We start from the raw sequence: 20,477 nt of genomic DNA on the forward strand, positions 1-20,477 counted from the left end.
GCTAGAGGGAGGTGCTGGGATTTAGTATATGTGGGAAGGGGGTTCTGGGGTTTAATAAAGGGGGGCTGGAGAGAGACAGGGATTTAGTAGAGGGGGTGCTGTAGTTTCTATGAAAATTTAAGTTTTGGGGTGCTTTTTTGCAGCCCACAACCTTAAACCTGGTTTATTTGACCCATGCTAAACTTTGAGTTTGACATGCTTGATGTACAGCAAGGGTTACCTGAAAATACACAACATATCAGAGGAGAAATATCAAGGCAAAAACCGGTGCTATCCTGGTTCAAAATGTTAAAATGACCAACCTTTGTGGAAATCAATAGCAGGTCACGCAGCATCACAAATTTGCACTGGGAATAGCACATTTTCTGCCTTGACACATCATTCTATCCCATTCTTAGTTCGCCTTCTTCAAGTTCTAACTGCAACTTAATACTATTTACTACAACACTTTCAACTCTAGGAATTCCCCCTTAACCCCTCCTCTTCTTCTTTTCTACCAGTGCTTGGAAGGCAAGAAGTATAATCCCCGATATAAATAGCAGTGTGTAAGCTCCGAACCTAGAACTCCGTGCCAACCTGTCCTTTCCAGGGGAAGAACAAACAAGCCGCAGGGGGCCATGGGAAGTCGCACTGACTGACAGCCGGCAGGCACCAGGTTACAACCGGTGTATCCGGTATCTCCAGCTACTTATAGCCGTCCCAGAGCGGAGCCGCCGGCTATAGAAGCCATGGGACCCGAGGAGGAGGCGCAGAGTGCAGGAGCCGGGAGCATGGCGGACCCCATCCAGCTGGAGCAATGCCGGCAGCGGGCGGCGGACACCATCCAGCTGGAGGCCGAGCAGCTCAGCGCCCTGAGCCGGGATATCTGGAGCCAGCCGGAGCTGGCCTACAAGGAGCACCGAGCACACGAGCGGCTAGCCGGCTTCTTCTCGTCCCGGGAGGGCTGGCGGGTGGAGCGCCGGTACAAGCTGGACACCGCATTCCGGGCGGAGTGGGGGGCCGCGGCTCCCGCCGTGCATGTCGGCTTCCTGTGCGAGTATGACGCCCTGCCCGGCTTGGGACATGCCTGCGGGCACAACCTCATCGCCGAGGTGGGAGCCGCCGCTGCCCTGGGCGTGAAAGGAGCTCTGGAAGACTTACAGCCCCCGGTGGGCGTCAAGGTGCGACTTTTAAAGTGTATGTGACGTCAGTAGGACGCGCCATGCCCTGGGGTGTTGGTCGTTGCCATGGTTTCTATAATGGTGTTGCCCTGGTCGTTGCCATGGTTTCCATAATGGTGTTGCCCTGGTCGTTGCCATGGTTTCCATAATGGTGTTGCCCTGGTCGTTGCCATGGTTTCCATAATGGTGTTGGCCTGGTCTTTGCCATGGTTTCCATAATGGTGTTGACCTGGTCGTTGCCATGATGGTGTTGGCCTGGTCTTTGCCATGATGGTGTTGGCCTGTCAAAACTGTTTTGTTGTTCATTTACTAAAGTATAAGTAGGGAATTTAAAGTGAATTTCAAATTTAGGCAGAATAATTAAACTGCAAATAATCTGAGTCAACTGGTGTTAATTTTATTAACAATATGAATTACAAATGGCAAATTGGTTTATTTAGTTTATTTAGTGTCATATTTGCAGTGTGCGTTTTTTTTTTTAATTCTTTATTTTTGTCATGAACATGGCACTATGTTATATAAAATAACTTTTATGTCTTTTCAGGACATTTGTCAAAAGCCAAATAGCTAGGCATAAGAGATTAGCTAGACATGAGGAGTAATTGATATTAAGAAACACCACTGGGTTCTGACACAGTAAGTCGTCACTGCTTCTTCAAGGGACACTATAGTCACCTGAACAACTTTAGCTTAAAGATCATTCCCCTGCAATTTCACTGCTCAATTCACTGTCATTTAGGAGTTAAATCACCTTGTTTCTGTTTATACAGCCCTAGCCACACCTCCCCTGGCTATGATTGACAGAGCCTGCATGGAAAAAAAATGGTTTCACTTTCAAACAGATGTAATTTACCTTAAATAATTGTATGTCAATCTCTAAATTGAACTTTAATCACATACAGGAGGCTCTTGCAGGGTCCAGCAAGCTATTAACATAGCAGGGGATTAGACAATATTAATTAAACAGAACTTGCAATAAAGAAAGCCTAAGTAGGGCTCTCTTTACAGGAAGTGTTTATGGAAGGCTGTGCAAGTCACATGCAGGGAGGTGTGACTAGGGTTCATAAACAAAGGGATTTAACTCCTAAATGGCAGAGGATTGAGCAGTGAGGCTGCAGGGGCATGTTCTATACACCGACACTGCTTCATTAAGCTAAAGTTGTTCAGGTGACTATAGTGTCCCTTTAATGTACTTTGTGAAGCTCTCTTTCGGAATGTCTTCTTTCAGTTAAAGGGACACTATAGTCACCTGAACAACTTCAGCTTAATGAGGTTCTTCAGGTGAGAACTATAGCTCCCTGTAGACTTTCTCATGTAAACACTGTATTTTCTGAGAAAATACAGTGTTTACATTGAAAGCTAGGAACACCTCCAGTTGCAGTCACTCAAACTGCCACCAGAGGGACTTCCGAGTTGATTGAGGCATAAAACTCCTCAATCCACTCAGATCTTATATATTTCCTACTTGTTCTATGTTAAATTTTGTATATATTGTATATTAATATTGTTTTTGTATTTTATTGTACACTAACTGTAACAATGCAATGATTTGTGGACCCAGTACATACTTGAAAACGAGAGAAATCTCAATGTATCTTTCCTGGTAAAATATTTTATAAATAAATAAATAATCTGCTGTCAACACAGGGCAGCACTGTGTCTCCTCCCGCTGCATGCAGACACTGAACTTTCCTCATAGAGATTCACTGATTCAATTCATCTCTATGAGGAGATGCTGATTGACCAGGGCTGTGTTTGAATCATGCTGGCTCTGACCCTGATCTGCCTCTTTGTCAGTATCAGCCAATCCTATGGGGAAGCACTGTGATTGGATCAGGCTACCACTTCTGATGATGTCAGCAGACTGTTTTTTTTGTTGTTTTTTTTTTTTAGGCAAAGAGCATGCAGAGTTACAGCTTCTGACTTGAATACAGTAAGATTTTTACTATATTTATGGAGGCATGAGGGGCCCAGCGGGGCTAGATGGTGGTGTTAACACTAAAGGGTCAGGAATACATATTTGTGTTCCTGACCCGATAGTGTTCCTTTAAGTCTTGTTCCAGGATTAAGTTGTTTTAAGGCTGAGGCTTTTGTTTGTGTGTATTTCTTTGATTAGTCGAAAAGTAGATCTTGCTACATTTTGCAACAATTCTAAAAATTCTACTGAAGGTAAATGGCACTACCTAGATGTTAAAATATAATTGATAATCTATTTACAAAGAACTTATGAATTCAGAAAACTAGAACATTTGTTAATCGACTTCAAAATAGGAAGAGAAGCTTCAAAGCAACCTTATCAAAATGGATCAGAGTAGCCATACAAGAGGCTTATACATTCTACCAGAGCAGTAACTGCATCATGGGCTGAAAGGGTATCTGCTGCACCAGTGTTTTATATGGCTGTAACCTGGGCATCAATGCACACATTCACGAAGCACTACAGGCTTGATGTCCTGGCCTCCCCAGAAACGACTTTTAGGCATAAGGAGCTCCAGGCAGTCGTTCTGGCGAAAGAACTGACTCAACCTTGTCATGTTCTTGTTATATCACAGGTTTAGTTTCAGTAAACAAGAGGACATTTTATTTACTGTAAATACTTTTTTTCTTAGTAGTAGTGGGAATATCAACTTCCTCCTAGTTAAAGCATATTTCACAAAGACCTCCAAAACTGATAGATCCCATGTGGATCTTGGGGCCATGGGGTGCAGGGGAGGTAAGATTTACTTACCTCGGGCTGTACTGTGCAGCCACCACCATCTTTGTCCAGCTGTCCTTTTCGGCTCCTGGCCCTTCAGTTGCCAGGCGTGACATAATTGCTGTACTTATACGTATGCGTAAAAGTACAACACTGAGGTCTGTGAAGGATCCTCCATAAAAGGATCCCACGACTGTTATTTGTGAAGGCTCCTAAAATTGGACGAAGTTGATGATAGAGCTCTGCCTCTTGTCAATTTTTGTCAACCTTGGACTTTACCATTAGACAAGTAAGTCCCTACCTTGTCTTTTGGTATCTCTCAAGTCCATAGTAATCATTTATAGGAAAGGTAGGAGGGAATAGGGGGAGTTAGTAATTATGTACAGTGGAACCTCGGAACTTGAGCCTAAGGTTGTTTGAGATCTGATTTGTTCAAAAACAGAATCAAAAGGGTGTTGGGAAGGTGGTTTCCTGCAATACTAATAGAGTTTTGTTAAAGTATGTCAGTCTATTATTAGAGATTTCTGATTTGGCGCTTAAAAGCTTCCCTAAATCCATATCATCATCCAATCCAAATCACGTTTCAGCATTTTCATTCTTTGCCATTTACCATGTTAATTAAATATAATTGACAATTTTGTAAGTATGTACTAAATAAATATATTCTACTATGAATTTTGTCGTCATCATCCCAACTTTGGGAGCATGTGCAATGTACAGATGTATGTATAATCCTCTTGCTAACATTAGGCTTTGATTTAATATTTTTTGATAAGCTTTTCACATGAACTAATATTTTTGGATCAATATTTAATTTTTTTCCAAAATCTTAAAATATAAAATAGATCATATATAAAAAAATATTACACATTTTTCAAAATATAAAATAATTTTGAAAGTTTGTACAAAAATATAAAAAAAATGTGAATTGTTTATCAAGAAATATTAAATGCCATAGCAGGACTATTTTCTAAGATGAAAACATGCAAACATTGAGAACAGTATACTATAAATACATATACTTTTTTTTAAAAAATATACAGTTTTATTATTTAATGGACAAAATTTCTAAGACCTTCATTCGTTAATTTGTCATTAGTTTTGGTGACAGGTGTGTTTTAAATTATTTACTTAGTATTCCATTTTTGTGTAGCTCATCCAGAACAACTGAGATTTTAAGTTGAAATCTTTGTTTTGCCAGATAACAGTTTTAGGAACTCCAGCCGAGGAAGAGGGTGGAGGCAAAATTGATCTCATTCAGGCTGGTGCATTTGATGGAATGCATGTCGTGTTTATGGCCCATCCAGGTCAGGAAGATGCAGCTTACCTGCCAGACGTTGCTGTACATGAGTGAGTATTATAATTATTACAACATATCCCATAGTTTATTCAGAAAATAAATATAGAAATATATGTGTGCTCAACTGCCTGATGGGTATGGTACTTCTAAATAGTTTTCCTATACTTCTGGATTAAATGGTCCGAGATACACAATTTTGTACCATGACCGGTACTAAGCAAAATCCAAATTCACAAAAATATAGGCTCCTCAAGGATAAATTTGCTAAGTACAAATAAAGCAGGAGTTTTATCTTTGCAGAGTCTACACTTTTGTGTGTTTGCATCACTAATACTTTACGCATTGGGCACGGATGGAGATTATCTGCTTAGTGTACAACTAGAAGAAAATATATCTAACTTTGAAAATAATTGTCAATATATTTCTGTTAATTATGAAAATGTAAGTAGAATATAAAATAGTAATTGCATGAAATAATATCCAACTACTGGATATTAGGGATGCACAGTTTTAACTAATGTAACTTTAATGTAGTCTAACATGCGATGGCACCCTGGTGTGCTTCAGGAAAGTTCAAAGTGTCCTTTGCTTGTGATAGGTTGTGTGAAATGCTTAAAATGGTTATTTTTTTCAGAATAGATGTCAGCAATAAAATTAAGGCTCCTATCTTGCAATTATTTACAAGTAATAAGGCAGTTTAGCTTGAAGTAAACACATCTCTCTAGTAAGCCTTCAATAAATTGAGGCATTTATACAGTGCTCCTTGTTTTCTCCTTAAATGATACAGCTTCCACAGTGTACCGTAATTATATATCTTTGTGCTGAAAAGTTTGGAAACCAGTAGATTAGAATATATTGTTAGTAAATTATTCACTATATCTTCTCCATAATAGGTACTCTTAGTTAGCTTTTACAACTGTCACACATAATGCATCAGGATTTCCTTGGTTACCCGTCGCACAACCACTTGTTTTTTAATTGTAATATATTGCATTTATAAGGCATAACTTGCTGCAGCATGTTACCACTGTCCTGTATTCAAATACAATAACCTCCTTAGGGCGCACCTGCCCGGGGGGCGCTAGATCGGTGTGACTGGCAGGAGGTGGGAGCACAGCGCTCCCTCCTGCCAGGCACTCTGTGTAGCGCACCGCAGTACAGGAACTTATGTTTCCTGTACCCGGCCGGACTGAAAGGAAGTGCTTGCTGAGAGAGCACTTCCTGTCAGTCAGGCCGGGTACAGGAGACTGAAGCTCCTGTACTGCGGTGCGCACTGCTCCGCTTGGCCACGCTACCAGGAGACACACCTGGGAGCGGAGACCAAGGATGGGAGAGAGAGAGGCACTAAGGTGGTGTGGGAAGACACCATGGGACAGGGGTGTGTGTTAAGGATCACTATGGGACGGGATGGTTGAACACTCTGGGACAGGGGGTGGTTGTGGTAAGGAACACTATGGGGGAGAGGGGGTGGTAAGGAACTCTATGGGACAAGGGAGGGGGGGGAAAGAACACTATGGGACAGGGAAGGGGGGGGTGAAGAACACTATGGGATGGAAGGGGGATGAAGAACACTATGTGACAGGGGAAGGGGGAAAGAACACTAGGGTAGGGGGTGGACCACTAAAAGAGAAGGGCGAGGAACAAGGGATTGTGGGGGGGAGGGGGGGCACTAAGAGACAGGTAAGGGGAGCACTAGGAGACACATAAGGGGTGGGGAGGAGGGGAGTTCCTACCGCACATATCTACGCACAAACACACTCACTGAATCCACTACCCCCACTGCATCCACTAAACAAACACATTGCATCTACTACCCACACTGCATCCACTACACAAACAAGCACTCTGCATCCACTACACAAACACACTCACACTGTATCTACTACCCACACTGCATCCACTACACAAACAAGCACTCTGCATCCACTACACAAACACACTCACACTGTATCTACTACCCACACTGCATCCACTACACAAACATATAAATATTCTTGAAAACATAAAAAAAAAAAATCTGACTGGCATGTATATTTTGTGCATTTAGCACTTTTACCACAAAAAAAAGATTTGCAAAAAAATAAATAAATAAATACGGTAAATGTACAAAATATCGGTAAGCTTTCGGCCATTGGCTTGAAAGTTCACAGATTATCGGTATTGGCTCTAAAATATCAATATCGGTCGATCCCTACATATTAGTGCAGCAAAATAAAATGTAGACATAATTGAATTTAAAAAAATATGTTGAAATGTTATCAACAAATGTCCAGTAGCTGGTACTGGAACAGAGTCTGCAAATATGTTGTTGTAGCTTATACATACACAAAACCAAAGAACTCTTAAAGGGACACTAAAGTCACCCAGACCACTTCAGCTCACTGAAGTGGTCTGGGTGCCAGGTCCCTCAGGTTTTAACCCTCTAGATGCAAACATAGCAGTTTCAGAGAAACTGCTATGTTGACATTTGGGGTTAAGCCAGCCTCTAGTGGCTGTCTTCCGGACAGCCACTAGAGGCGCATCTGCGACGCTGTAGGCATATTATGCCTCCATCACGCAGAGCATCTATAGGAAAGCATTGAGAAATGCTTTCCTATGGACAGCTTGAATGCGCACGGCACTTGCTGCGCATGCGCATTCGGCTCCGCTGACGTCGGCGGGGGAGGAGAGGTCAAAAGCGCCGAGGGAGCCCGGCGCTGGAATAAGGTAAGCTGCTGAAGGGGTTTTAACCTTCAGCGCCACGGGAGGGGGACCCAGAGGGTGGAGGCACCCTCAGGGCACTATAGTGTCAGGAAAACCGCTTTGTTTTCCTGACACTATAGTGATCCTTTAAAATGCTCTGAAACATCATGAAGTACAGTGATTCTTACCATGTAGATACATGTCCACTCACGTGATTTTAGGCATCTTATTGGTCAGGATGTTGGTGATAAATCACCGTGTGAATTCTCATCCTTCACAAAAATGTGCAGATTTTCTGGTATTTTCTGACCGGCTCGTAGAAAATGATACAGCTTCCACAGTGTAATATTCAGAACGGATAACAAAAAATGAAAAAATAAACAAAATGCACCTATTACTAGCCGTACAAAACATAAATATAAAGGCTAACTGATTCCAAGGCACATTAGTGTGTCTCTTGCCTTCAGCTCAGTCTAATGTCTGTTCCAGTTCCTCAGGTGAATTTGGTGTGCCCCAGCCGTCTTCAAAATATATACTATAATTTTAATCATGATATTGGGTCTTGCTTTTTTACTGTTAACTATCACTGATTGTCTTGGGACTCTAATAGTTGTTGCTAATGTTGCACTTCTTGCTACCCTTTGATTGGCTTCTGTGCACCATTCATCATAGTTAGCTAATGGAATGTCCATCTAATGGAATGTCTTCTGTTTTGTCATGCAATTTCATCTAACTGAAAAAAATGACTGTTTTTTTTTTGTTAAAGCAGCTCTGTTATTATTACAGATAAATGCCAAATCTAGATATATGATTTGAAATAAAAGCTAACATGTATTCCTGAGCCTATAGTGTTAAAATCACCATCTTGCCCTCCCTTACCCACCTAAATATAGTCAAATCTTACCTTTTATTCTGCTGGCTCTGCCCTGATCTGCCTGCTTGGCTGACATCATCAGAAGTTATTCTCTGAGCCAATCACAATGCTTTCCCATTGGATTGCCTGAGACTGTCAAGGAAGCGGATCAGGGGCAGAACCAGCTAAACACAGCCCTGGCCAATCGGCATCTCCTCATAGAGGTACATTGAATCAATGTATCTCTATGAGAAAAGTTCAGTGTCTCCATGCAGAGGTTGGAGACACTGAATGGCTGTGTTGCACTGGCCCAAGAAGTACCTCTAGTAGCCATCTGATGAGTGGCCAGTGAAGTTATCATTAGGCTGTAATGTAAACAATGTTTACTACAAAAAGCCTGAAGGGAATGATTATAGTCACCAAAACAAATACAATAACCTTTAACCCCTTGAGGACCAAATTTCTGGAATAAAAGGGAACCATGACATGTCACACATGTCATGTGTCCTTAAGGGGTTAAATAAATACATTGCTTTTAATTCATATTTTCTGATGCTCTATCCTTTGTTTTGTAGCATGCTGGTGAAATATCAAGGAAAATCTTCTCACGCTGCTGCATATCCATGGGAAGGAGTGAATGCTCTAGATGCCGCAGTTCTTGCTTACAACAATGTGTCTGCCTTAAGGCAACAAATGAAACCCACCTGGAGAGTTCATGGTAAGAACTTTATGTAATCATTCTTTTATTCCATAAATGTTAATATATTTGATTGCATTTAAATGTCACAAATTGTCTGTTTTTAGAAATCCAAACTTGTTTATTTCAATTTAATTTGCACTTCTATTCAGCTGCAGTAGGTTGTCTGCATAAATTAGCTAAATATCCATATTACTTTGCTGATTTTGCTATTCACAAATAGCTGAGAGGGACACTGTAAGCACTATAACTGCTTCATCTCATTGAAGTAGTTATAGTGACCGCTGTCCCCTGATGCTATCTGTTAAGACTTGCAGTGGTTATGGTACTGCGGTCTTCTATTCCTTTCCCAATAGCTGAGCATAAGGGATTATAGCTGCAGCAGGGAGTAGAGGAATAGTGTATTCTCCCCAGCAAATAGAATATTCCCCAAACACGAGCCTAGACTTCATGAAGGGTGTAACCGGAAAGAAGTTTATTGAAAACACACTGGCTTTTATGAGAAATCCTCCTGCAAGAGGACCTCCCACAGCAAACAAAGACAATAACCAATCACCATATAGTTTTACAGTAATACACGCCTTCCTTCTGCCTGGGAGATATTGAGATAAGTTAAGGAGTAAATAAATTATCTCCAGGCAGAGGGCACACAATTTCCCCAAAAGTTGGAACACCCCTTTCCCCATAAGGTATCCCCACAAATTATCCCCTGATAGCCCCGATCTGGGGGACAAACATATCCAAATTTCACCCAGATCGGTTCCGGGGCTCCTGTCCAAAACAGTTCCACAAATTCAGCGTGTGCGGTTGGTCAATTCAGAAACAGGTAAAAAACAAACAAAGTACCGAATGGATCCTCCTGGCTCATAGGAGCGATTGCTCCCCTTGTCTGTACGAACAAAACTACCGAATGGCGCTCTCCTGGCTGTTCGGTAACTAAAGGAAGCCGGCGTTCGGTAGTTCCAGCGGTGGTTTGTGAGGTCGAGTGTCCGATTTTAGTTCCAGACACTCGACGACCAAGTCCCGCTGACTGCCCTCGTGCGAACAAGATGGCTGCCGTTTTCTATTCCACGTGGCGTTCGGCTATAGGAACAGCAGCCGCCCAGGGAGCACTTAATAGTCGGTTCTTTTGAAGTTAATGAGCCAGGAGGGTGGTCGGTGTTTGGTAGTTTCAAATTACCGAACCAGTATTCAATATACATGCAGTAAATGGAGGAAAAATCCAGAATAAAGAAGAAAATATTATTTTCTTCACACTATCCTTCTATTCAGCATTGAATAGATTTTAATGTTTTAATGCTAAATGAGTCTGTAGCAGCCCATTTCCTCTGTGCTTTGATTGGGTGAGAGTGTCTACTGAATGTTTTCACTCTATCACAATGCCCATTGCTAGTTTGAATTAGTCTGGCATGAAGGAAGTGTATAATCTCTGATTTACCCATATCCCCAGTAGAGTCCAGAATGTGCTGTATTAAGTTGTTAAAAGATGGTTTAACATTGACTGGAGCGACAGAGCATTATTTTAGTGATCCCTGCAGGGTCTTAGTGCTTTGAACATAGCGCAAGCGAGTCTTATGATGTGCTAGTGCTATGATTGTTGGGGACAGTTCCCTGGTATCCCCAAAAGTGGTACACCATGGAACTAAGATGGGACAGGACTTGAACATTGTTACTGTTCCTCTGAAATTTTGACGTTTGGGATGCATGCTATCCTAAACCTTAATGCCCTTAAAATTCTCTTCTTACTAACACAATTTTTATGCACAATGTTATTTATTTGGTGGATAGGTTGTGGGAGACTATTGGAAATGCACTGTGGTGAATGGGAAAATCTACTGTGAGTGTGTGGAGGTGTACTGGCAGGGGGGATTGCCTTTCAAACGCTTACATACATCATGTTTTGGGCTGCTTCCTCACACAATGCTTGTGTGGTTTAAAATAGCAGGTGCTTTGTCCAATTTGCTTGCTCAGAAGTTTGTGCATGGGCTGCTGGCCTGCAATATTTATTTTTCCAGGACTGGGGATGAACAGGCTGAATGTATGAGGTAAGATATATGTATATATATATATATATATATATATAATCACTGTAAAACAAAGTTCCAAAAATAAATATATTTTCATCTGTATTTGTGCTAGCAGTTTTGTTAACACAATGTATGCTTCAACTTTGTGCTTTGTTTCTTTTGTTTTGGTTTTCTAGGAGTAATAACGAATGGAGGTGTAAAACCGAATATTATTCCTTCATATTCTGAATTAGAATTTTCCGTGCGAGCCTCAACCCGCAGGGATCTTGTCATTTTACAAGACAAAATAAATGCTTGTTTCAAAGCAGCAGCTGATGCAACTGGGTGCCGGGTAAATATAAAACATAATCTATGGTCACGTTGATACTTTTTCTACCTTGGTATGACAATACATTTTTACCTTAAATGTTGTATTGAAAATATAGAAAATATTGTGCAGAAAGGTAAGGCAATTGAATTTAGTAATCATACTTATTTAATCTCTAATAATAGAAGTGTTTTTAAAATCTTTTTAAAGTCCTAACTTCAACATCAGCCAATCTGCTCCCAGCTTGCAGTTTGCCATGAAGCTGAAGAGGGAGAAGGCACCATAAAGAGGGTGGAGAAACTGGAACACTGGGTCAGGCTCTGCCATGGGCGGACTCAGAACCCTCAGGGCCTCCGGGCAAAATAAATCAAGGGCCCCCTTACAGGCCTCACCCATGCTTCGCAGTAAGCCCCACCCTTGTCCCGCCTCCAGCCACACCCTACACAATCTTTAGACACAAGAAACAAAAGTGCAATAAATTCTAAACAAGTGCAATATAATTAACAAAACAAAAACAAACTGTGCAACATAAATAACAATAACCCCTCAAGGCCCACAGTAGAGACTACAATTAAGGGCTAATGGGCCATGGAGGGGGGTCTTTCTAGCAGAGGCTCTCAGTGTCCTTTAGAGAGTGTTAGAAAGAATCCCCTCAAGGCCCCATTAGAGACTACAATGGAGTCTAATAGGCTTGGAAGAGGGTCTTTCTAACAGAGGCCATCTCAGCGTCCATTAGAGAGCCTCTGTTAGAAACAGTCGCCTCCAGGCCCCAGTAGAGACTACAATTAACGGGTTATGGGCCATGAAGGGGGGGGGGGGGGGGGATCTTTCTAGCAAAGGCTAGCTCAGTGTCCTTTAGAGAGAGTGTTCGAAAGAATATCCTCCAGGCCCCATTAGAGACTACAATGGAGTCTAATGGGGCCTGGAGGGATGTCTTTCCAACACTCTGGTTCTTATTCACAATATAGCAACACAGTATAGCACGCTGATACCTAGGCCAAGTTGGCTCCTCTCACCTTAATTACTGTTGCTGGCTGGCAGTCTGTGGGCTTTCTGGTTACGGCTGGCAGGCTGTGGGCTTGCTGGCTGCGACTGGCAGGCTGTGGGCTTGCTGGCTACTGCCGGCTGGCTGCGGCTGGCAGGCTGTGGCTTGCTGGCTACGGCTGGCAGGCTGTGGGCTTGCTGGCTGTAAGCCTGTGGGCTGTCTGGTTGGCTTGCTGGCCTGTGGGCTGGCTGGCCTCTAAAGATGGCTGACAAAGGTGTGGCCGAGCCCAGTTTTTTGGGCTTTGTAAGTCAGTGTGCGGAATACAGTGAAATCCGGATTGTGCGGGCGGCATGACGTACAGGACTCCATGGAAACCCAGGACCGGGCCCCTCCTCCTATGCTGAGGTAAGTAGCGCCGGGCGCCGTGCCCCGATAGCCGGGTGAAAATAACTCTGTAGTCAGTGCACATTCTGTTATGTGCATGGCTGCACGCACAGTGCACTGGCGCGGCGGGCGGGGCAGCCACCAGAAATGTTGGGACCCCTGACACAGTTCAAGGTCTGGGCCTCCAGGGCCTGCCCACATGGACCTCCCCCAAGTCAGCCCACATAACCCATCTTGAGTCCACCCACAAGGATGAAGTGTGTGTGTATAGTGGCTGTAGAATGTGTGTAGTGGATGCAAAATGCATGAGTAAAGTGGATACAGTGTTTATAGTGGATTCAGATTGAATGTTTGTGTAGTGGATAGAGAGTGTGTGTAGAGTGAATGAATCGTGTGTGTATAGTGAATGCAGAGTGTGTCTTTGTGTAGTGAGTGCTGTGTGTGTGTGTTTGTGCAGTGAGTGCTGTGTGTGTTTGTGTAGTGGATACTGTGTGTGTGTTTGTGTAGTGGATGATGCGTGTGTTTGTGTAGTGGATGATGCGTGTGTTTGTGTAGTGGATGATGTGTGTTTGTGTAGTGAATGCTGCGTTTGTGTAGTGGATGCTGCGTGTGTGTATTTTTTAGCTGTTGAATTTTTATATTTTTTTTTAAAAAAAATTATTTCTCCCTCCCTGCCTCTTACCTGTAGCCAGGGATGGTGGACACTGTCGTGTGTGGTTGTGTAGTGGATGCAGTTTGTGTGTTTATGTGGTGGATGATGTATGTGGTTGTGTAGTGGATGATGTGTATTTGTGTAGTGGATGCCGTTTGTGTGTTTATGTAGTGGACGATGTGTGTGGTTGTGTAGTGGACGATGTGTGTGGTTGTGTAGTGGACTATGTGTGTGGTTGTGTAGTGGACGATGTGTGTGGTTGTGTAGTGGACGATGTGTGTGGTTGTGTAGTGGACGATGTGTGTGGTTGTGTAGTGGACGATGTGTGTGGTTGTGTAGTGGACGATGTGTGTGGTTGTGTAGTGGACGATGTGTGTGGTTGTGTAGTGGACGATGTGTGTGGTTGTGTAGTGGATGATGTGTGTGGTTGTGTAGTGGACGATGTGTGTGGTTGTGTAGTGGACGATGTGTGTGGTTGTGTAGTGGACGATGTGTGTGGTTGTGTAGTGGACGATGTGCATGGTTGTGTAGTGGACGATGTGCGTGGTTGTGTAGTGGACGATGTGCGTGGTTGTGTAGTGGACGATGTGCGTGGTTGTGTAGTGGACGATGTGCGTGGTTGTGTAGTGGACGATGTGCGTGGTTGTGTAGTGGACGATGTGCGTGGTTGTGTAGTGGACGATGTGCGTGGTTGTGTAGTGGACGATGTGCGTGTTTGTGTAGTGGATGATGTGTGTGGTTGTGTAGTGGATGCATTTTGTATGTTTGATGTATGTGTGTGGTGGATGTGTGACAAATGCTGCTGGGGTGTATTTTATAGCAGTTGAGTTTTTATTTATTAATTTTTTTTTTTTTAAATGTATTACCCCCTCCCTGCCTTTTACCTGTAGCCAGGGAGGGGGACAGTAGATTCCCTGGTGGTCCGGTGGCTCAGCTTTATGGCCCAGCATACATCTTCCCCCTCCTGCAGCCAGTGCTCTTTAACGAGCCCAGCATGCATTGCGTGCCTCGGAGCGTTGTCACGGCAACGCTTTACTGCTGTGGCTCGCGAGTCCCGGAGGGGGAAGGTTAGTGTGTCCTGGGCCCTGCTTGGAAGCCAGCAGGGCCCGCAGAGGCATATATATATAAAGCGGTACTCGCTATATATATATATATATATATATATGCAGATTGAAGGGCTGGGGGCCCGGGCATGCAGAGGATTACCTGTGCAGTCCGGGCCCCCCTCCCGGCCAGGCCCTCGGACAATGTCCGAAGTGCCCGACCGGTCAGTCGCCCCAGGGCTCTGCCGTGCTCGCATTAGGACCACCCCATAGAAAAGCAGTGAATCAATGCTTTCCTATGGGGATATAGCTGATGCTCGATGTCCTTATGCAGAGCGTGAGGATGTCCAGCGTCAGGTGACCAAAAGTCGCTTAACGACACGGAAGAGCTTCTAGTGGCTGTATAGTAGACAGCCACTAGAGGTGAAGTTTAACCTGCAATATAATTATTGAAGTTTATCAATAACTGCAATAATTACAATTTACAAGTGAGATCATTTACTGTTGATCTCAGCCAATCCAGTGCATTCTCACAGGGAAGCATTGGGTGGCTTGTGTGCATACACAGCAATTGCTGCACTTCATCAATCATCATCTCCTCATAGAGAAGCATTAGATTAATATACCCCAATGGGGATGGTTCTGTGTCTTCATGCAAATTGTTAAGACACCAAATGTTGATCTTGACAAAATCGCAGGGCAGCTGCAGTAGATGCCACTATTGGCTGTCTGAGTGACAGCCACTAGATGTTTCCTTAGAGACAAATGCAAACACTGCCTTTTCCCAAGAAAGACATGGTGGACCATGAAGGCACAAACAGTAGTGAAATGCACTGACATTGTTCATTTAAAGCCGCCTCTTTAAAGGGAGACTCCAGACCCTTAAAACACTTAAGCTTGCTGAAGTGCTTTATGTGTGAAGTGAGTGTTTTCCTTTTTTTAATTTTACAAAAAGGGCAGATTTCAATTGAAATTTCAAACAGACCGTAGGTCTGGTTACTTTAGTTTGTTTAGCTCGGTAGAGCTAAACTCAAGAGACAGGTAATTACCTAGAGCACCTTCCTTGCAAAGACTTCTCATTGAACTGCATTAGGTAGTCTGTGATTGGACAGGTACCAAAAATCAGGGCTGGGGAAGAAAGGGGGGGGCTTGCAAAGTCTTCATAAAAGAGAAATGCAGCTTTTGCAAGTTGTTTTTAGATATATCCCCAGTGGGAAAAAAATGCACAATTAAATGCATGCTCTTTTCACTTGGGGTAAACAGTGATTTTAATTTTATTTTCATTGTGTCCCTTTAAATCTCTCAATTGCAACCATTGTACATTATTTGAAAAAATACAGGGCTTTGTGATACACTAAATTGTTCTACAATCCTAATTCTATTTCAAACCCAGGCCCCCGTTTTAATATTGTTAGCATAATATTGTAAGCATTTACTCAAAAAATATTAAATCATTTGAAAAACGTATCCAACAATATTACATATCTCTACCAGGAAGCCTTTGTAGAGTTATGTAATCATAAAAAAAATCTGTAAACAATTTTAATCTTGATGCGTTTTTCAAAAGTCTATGCTTTCAGTGTATTAAACTCATTTTAAAACAGAGGAAGGACATCTAACACCTTATTTCATGCACGGCAGAATGTTTCTGATACCTTACTCATGATCCCCTTGAAGTGTAGTTTCCCTTTTAATGAAGTTCACATTTTGTAGTTCACTGATAGAATATGTTTGCTTATATCAATATGTTTTGGTTGCAGATGGAGTTGAGCCCGATCAGCCATACTTATTACAATGTGCTTCCAAATAAAACTCTAGCAAAAACATTTCTGGACAATGGCAAAAAACTGGGAATGCAATTCACTACAAATGAGCTGGTTTTAAACAATGTTTCAGGTAAATATTCTCATGCAGGAGCATTGTAAATATGACTTCTCCAATGCAAGGAAGGGCAAACCTCTATATCTATACAAAAGTAAGGACTTCTCAATTTCTACTTGTGCAAGTGGTTGATCTCTTTATTGGTCCTTTTTTCTATGAATCTGGAGTTTAAAAGCTGATTAAGACAAGGATTGTATCAACGGCAATTGGACATATATTGATCCAAAACCATAATTAACTTACCTTTTAGCTCAGAAGACATGTTGTTTTTTGAGAAGTGTGACAGATAAGCTTTCACTGACTGCATTTATAATTGTAAGATGTAAGATTATATCATTGATGATGACTTACATAATCTTAATTGATTGCACGTGCTGTCATTGTTTTAGAAATGTATGCATTGTCTGTTCTGCTTTTGGAAAATGCTAATGGACAGAGGGAGCATCACACATAATGTTTTCCCTGATCAACATATAAGGAGTGAATCCCCCCCCCCCCCCCCCCCACTATATGGAATAAGAATTTTGTCCAAAGCAAAATTGTTCAAAAAATATCAGTGTAAAGAAAATGTATAGACTGCACACATAGCAAACAATTTCAATGCTTTCTTTGTTTCCTGTTGAGCTAGTAGATATTTTGAGTAAATTCTGTTTTCTAAAGTGTGAAAGCTAATGGATATGACACATAGACCCTTCATTTCTCCCATACTCCTTACTGAATACATGTTATTCTAATTGAAAAGTGATGGTTCCAATGTAAGTAGTACAGTCTTCAAAGTTTTGTTTTTTCAAATTCTGGGTTTTATTTATGTTCATCAGAACTGTCTTATTGTTACTATGCATAGGTTCCACAGATTTTGGAAATGTCAGTTTTGTGGTGCCTGGAATTCATCCCTATTTTTACATTGGCTCTGAAGCTCTTAATCACACAGAAGCATACACTGAAGCTGCAGGTAAGCCACAACATTTATCATGTCCCAAAGTTGAAAATATTAAACCTATTTTCACTTTCCCTAAGAGGTTGTATATATGCACATAATAATGGTATTTAGTTAGTTCCATGCACAAGAATGGCATTTATAATACACATATCTGTTTTTAGAAGTACATGTAAATATTTTATAGTCTCCATGCATGTTGATACCCAAGACTTCTGAACGTGTCCTGTAATATCTAGCATAGGGATCGACCGATATTGATTTTTTAGAGCCGATACCGATAATCTTTGAACTTTCAGGCCGATAGCCGATAACTTGCCGATATTCTGTACATTTACCATTTTGAAAAAATAAACTATTTCTAACGGTAAATGCACAAAATATACATGCCACATGTAGTGGATGAAGTGTATTTAGACAGCGGAGCTGTGTGTGTATTGTATGCAGTGTGTATTTGTGTAGTGTGTGTGTGTATATATAGTGTATGCAGAGTGTATAGTGAATGCAGTGAGTGTTTGTGTAGTGTGTATATATAGTGAATGCAGTGTGTGTGTAGTGTGTGTATAGTAAATGCAGAGTGTGTGTTTGTGTAGTGTGTGTATAGTAAATGCAGAGTGTGTGTTTGTGTAGTGTGTGTATATAATGCAGTGTGTGTGTTTGTGTAGTGTGTGTTTGTGTAGTGTGTATATAATGCAGTGTGTGTGTGTTTGTGTGTATGTAATGCAGTGTGTGTGTGTGTGTATGTAATGCAGTGTGTGTGTGTGTGTGTGTGTGTGTAATGCAGTGTGTGTGTGTGTGTGTTTGTGTAGTGATGTAATTTGTGTAAAATGGGGGGGGGATTTTTATGTTAATTATTTTACATTTTTTTTTATATTTACATTTTTTTTTTTTTTTTGGTCCTCCCTCCCTGCTTCTTACCAGGGAGGGGGGATATAGTATTCCCTGGTGGTCCGGTGGTTTAAGTACTGGAGGGACCGGCAGCAAGCGCTGACTTACCTTGCCAGCAGCTCCCAAGTCTAAATCTCGCTGCCCTTCGTGCCGCGCGGAGCATTGCCATGGTAACCCATGGCAATGCTCTGCGGCCGCGGGTCTCGCGAGATTTACACTGGGGAGCTGCAGGAGCTGCTGGCAAGGTAAGTCAGCGCTTGCTGCCGGCCCCTCCAGGACCGCCAGGCTTGTAATGAGCCTGGCGGTCCTAGGAGGTATTATCGGCAATATCGGTAGCTATATTGGCCGATACCGATATTGCCAAAAATACAGAATATCGGCCGATAATATCGGTAAAACCGATAATCGGTCAATCCCTAATCTAGCACCAGGACATTCGCAGCAGATTCTTCAAGTCTTGGAGGCTGCTTTTGCTGATGACTGTACTGACCTCTGCAAAGGGATTTCAAAGTTCACACACTGCATAGTGCTCTGTAATGAGTGATTGCAGCATGAGACGGAGATATATCTTCTGCATACTATCCCAGCTGATCACACAGTGACAAGTACACTATCGAAGGGGGCATGTAGGGAGACCCTATGAGGGTCTTTTCAGACACAGGAAGTCTCTCTTTGTTTGGTAGCAGGCTAAAAATCTCTGAGGTGATTTACATTAATTTTAAAGATCTATATACAGCATTCACTTTGGGTTCTGCATACAGCTCATCGAATAGTCTGGGATCACTAAATATGGCCCCAGCTGACAGAGTGGAACCCCAGGTATTGTATTGTTAAATCCCTGCCATCCTAACGGCGTTAAAGCAAACTATTTTTGGACAGCATGGAACATCCCAACAACGTGAAGGGGTTGGTGTGTGCTGTAGATTGCCACATTCTGCAGGTACAACCTGTCTTGCATTAGTTTTATTAATCGAATATAATAGGGTATGTTTTCCCTCTCTGCTGCCAATGATCCCTGCTTTTATTGATAGACACCCAACACCATGTATATAATATTTTTGCCTTTTCTGTTTTTGAGGTAGGGCAACTTAAAAAATCAATAGGAAATGAATGCATTTTCTTCTTTTGTTTATAAAAGGATCAAAAGAAGCTCAGTTTTATGCACTTCGTACAGCGAAAGCCTTGGCGATGACTGCATTAGATGTTATATTCAAACCGGATTTGCTACAAATCATCAATGAAGACTTCAAGATGATGAAGCAAATTGAAGATGATGATTCCAATGTATTAGCTAAAGTCAGAGAATCCAGTGGTGGAGCTGGAAGTGCCTCTCGCTGAACAATGTCACAGAATTTTTATCTGTGTTCATAAGCTATACAGTGCTCCAAGTACTTGGGGACTCTTTCTTGTTTTATTATATCCTTCACAGAATCTAGTTCGGACATGAACAAAAAAATGGAATTCCCATTTTACTTGCTTTATGCTTATCAAAATTGGCTATTATCAAATGTTGTTCTGATTTTAGTGTTCTTTGCATACAAGATTTTCTTTTGATAACTGGATACATTTTAGTACATCTGACTAACTTTTAATCTTTGTTTTGAAATTGTCATGACAAATGTATTGCCATATTTTACTTGTGATTTGTATAAAACACTTTTACTTTGTTCTGAAAGTAAAATTTAATAATATTAAAGTCACTGTTTCAAATCAATCTTTTTTTGTTCCTTCACTTTTCTATACGTATGATGACTAGTATGTATTTTATAAAAAAAATAGAGATTCATTCAAGTCACTACTGTTATCCTGTTTTCACCATATTTAATGCTTGTACAGAGTTGTTTAGTAAAGTGAGAATTCAAAGTAAATTCAAAGTCAAAGTCTAGCTGAACTAGAAGCATAGTTATATCTTCAATTAGAAATGCACTTCCAATTAATTTGGAATTCTCACTTTAATAAATGTCCATATTGTATTGCATTGTATTT

General features: G+C 41.7%; 1 protein-coding gene across 1 annotated transcript; it reads left to right on the forward strand.

Annotated features, from left to right (window-relative positions):
- Positions 1 to 575: 575 nt before the first annotated feature.
- Positions 576 to 20,106, forward strand: PM20D2 (peptidase M20 domain containing 2). The gene is made up of 7 exons (XM_063443568.1): positions 576 to 1,160; positions 5,057 to 5,205; positions 9,266 to 9,408; positions 11,591 to 11,745; positions 16,546 to 16,681; positions 17,511 to 17,618; positions 19,630 to 20,106. Exons 1-7 carry the CDS (start codon positions 729 to 731, stop codon positions 19,827 to 19,829), a joined length of 1,323 nt encoding a protein of 440 aa, XP_063299638.1. The 5' UTR covers positions 576 to 728; the 3' UTR covers positions 19,830 to 20,106.
- Positions 20,107 to 20,477: the final 371 nt, after the last annotated feature.

Source organism: Pelobates fuscus, chromosome 2 (genome assembly GCF_036172605.1).
Source record: "Pelobates fuscus isolate aPelFus1 chromosome 2, aPelFus1.pri, whole genome shotgun sequence".
In the NCBI taxonomy this organism is placed as follows: domain Eukaryota; kingdom Metazoa; phylum Chordata; class Amphibia; order Anura; family Pelobatidae; genus Pelobates; species Pelobates fuscus.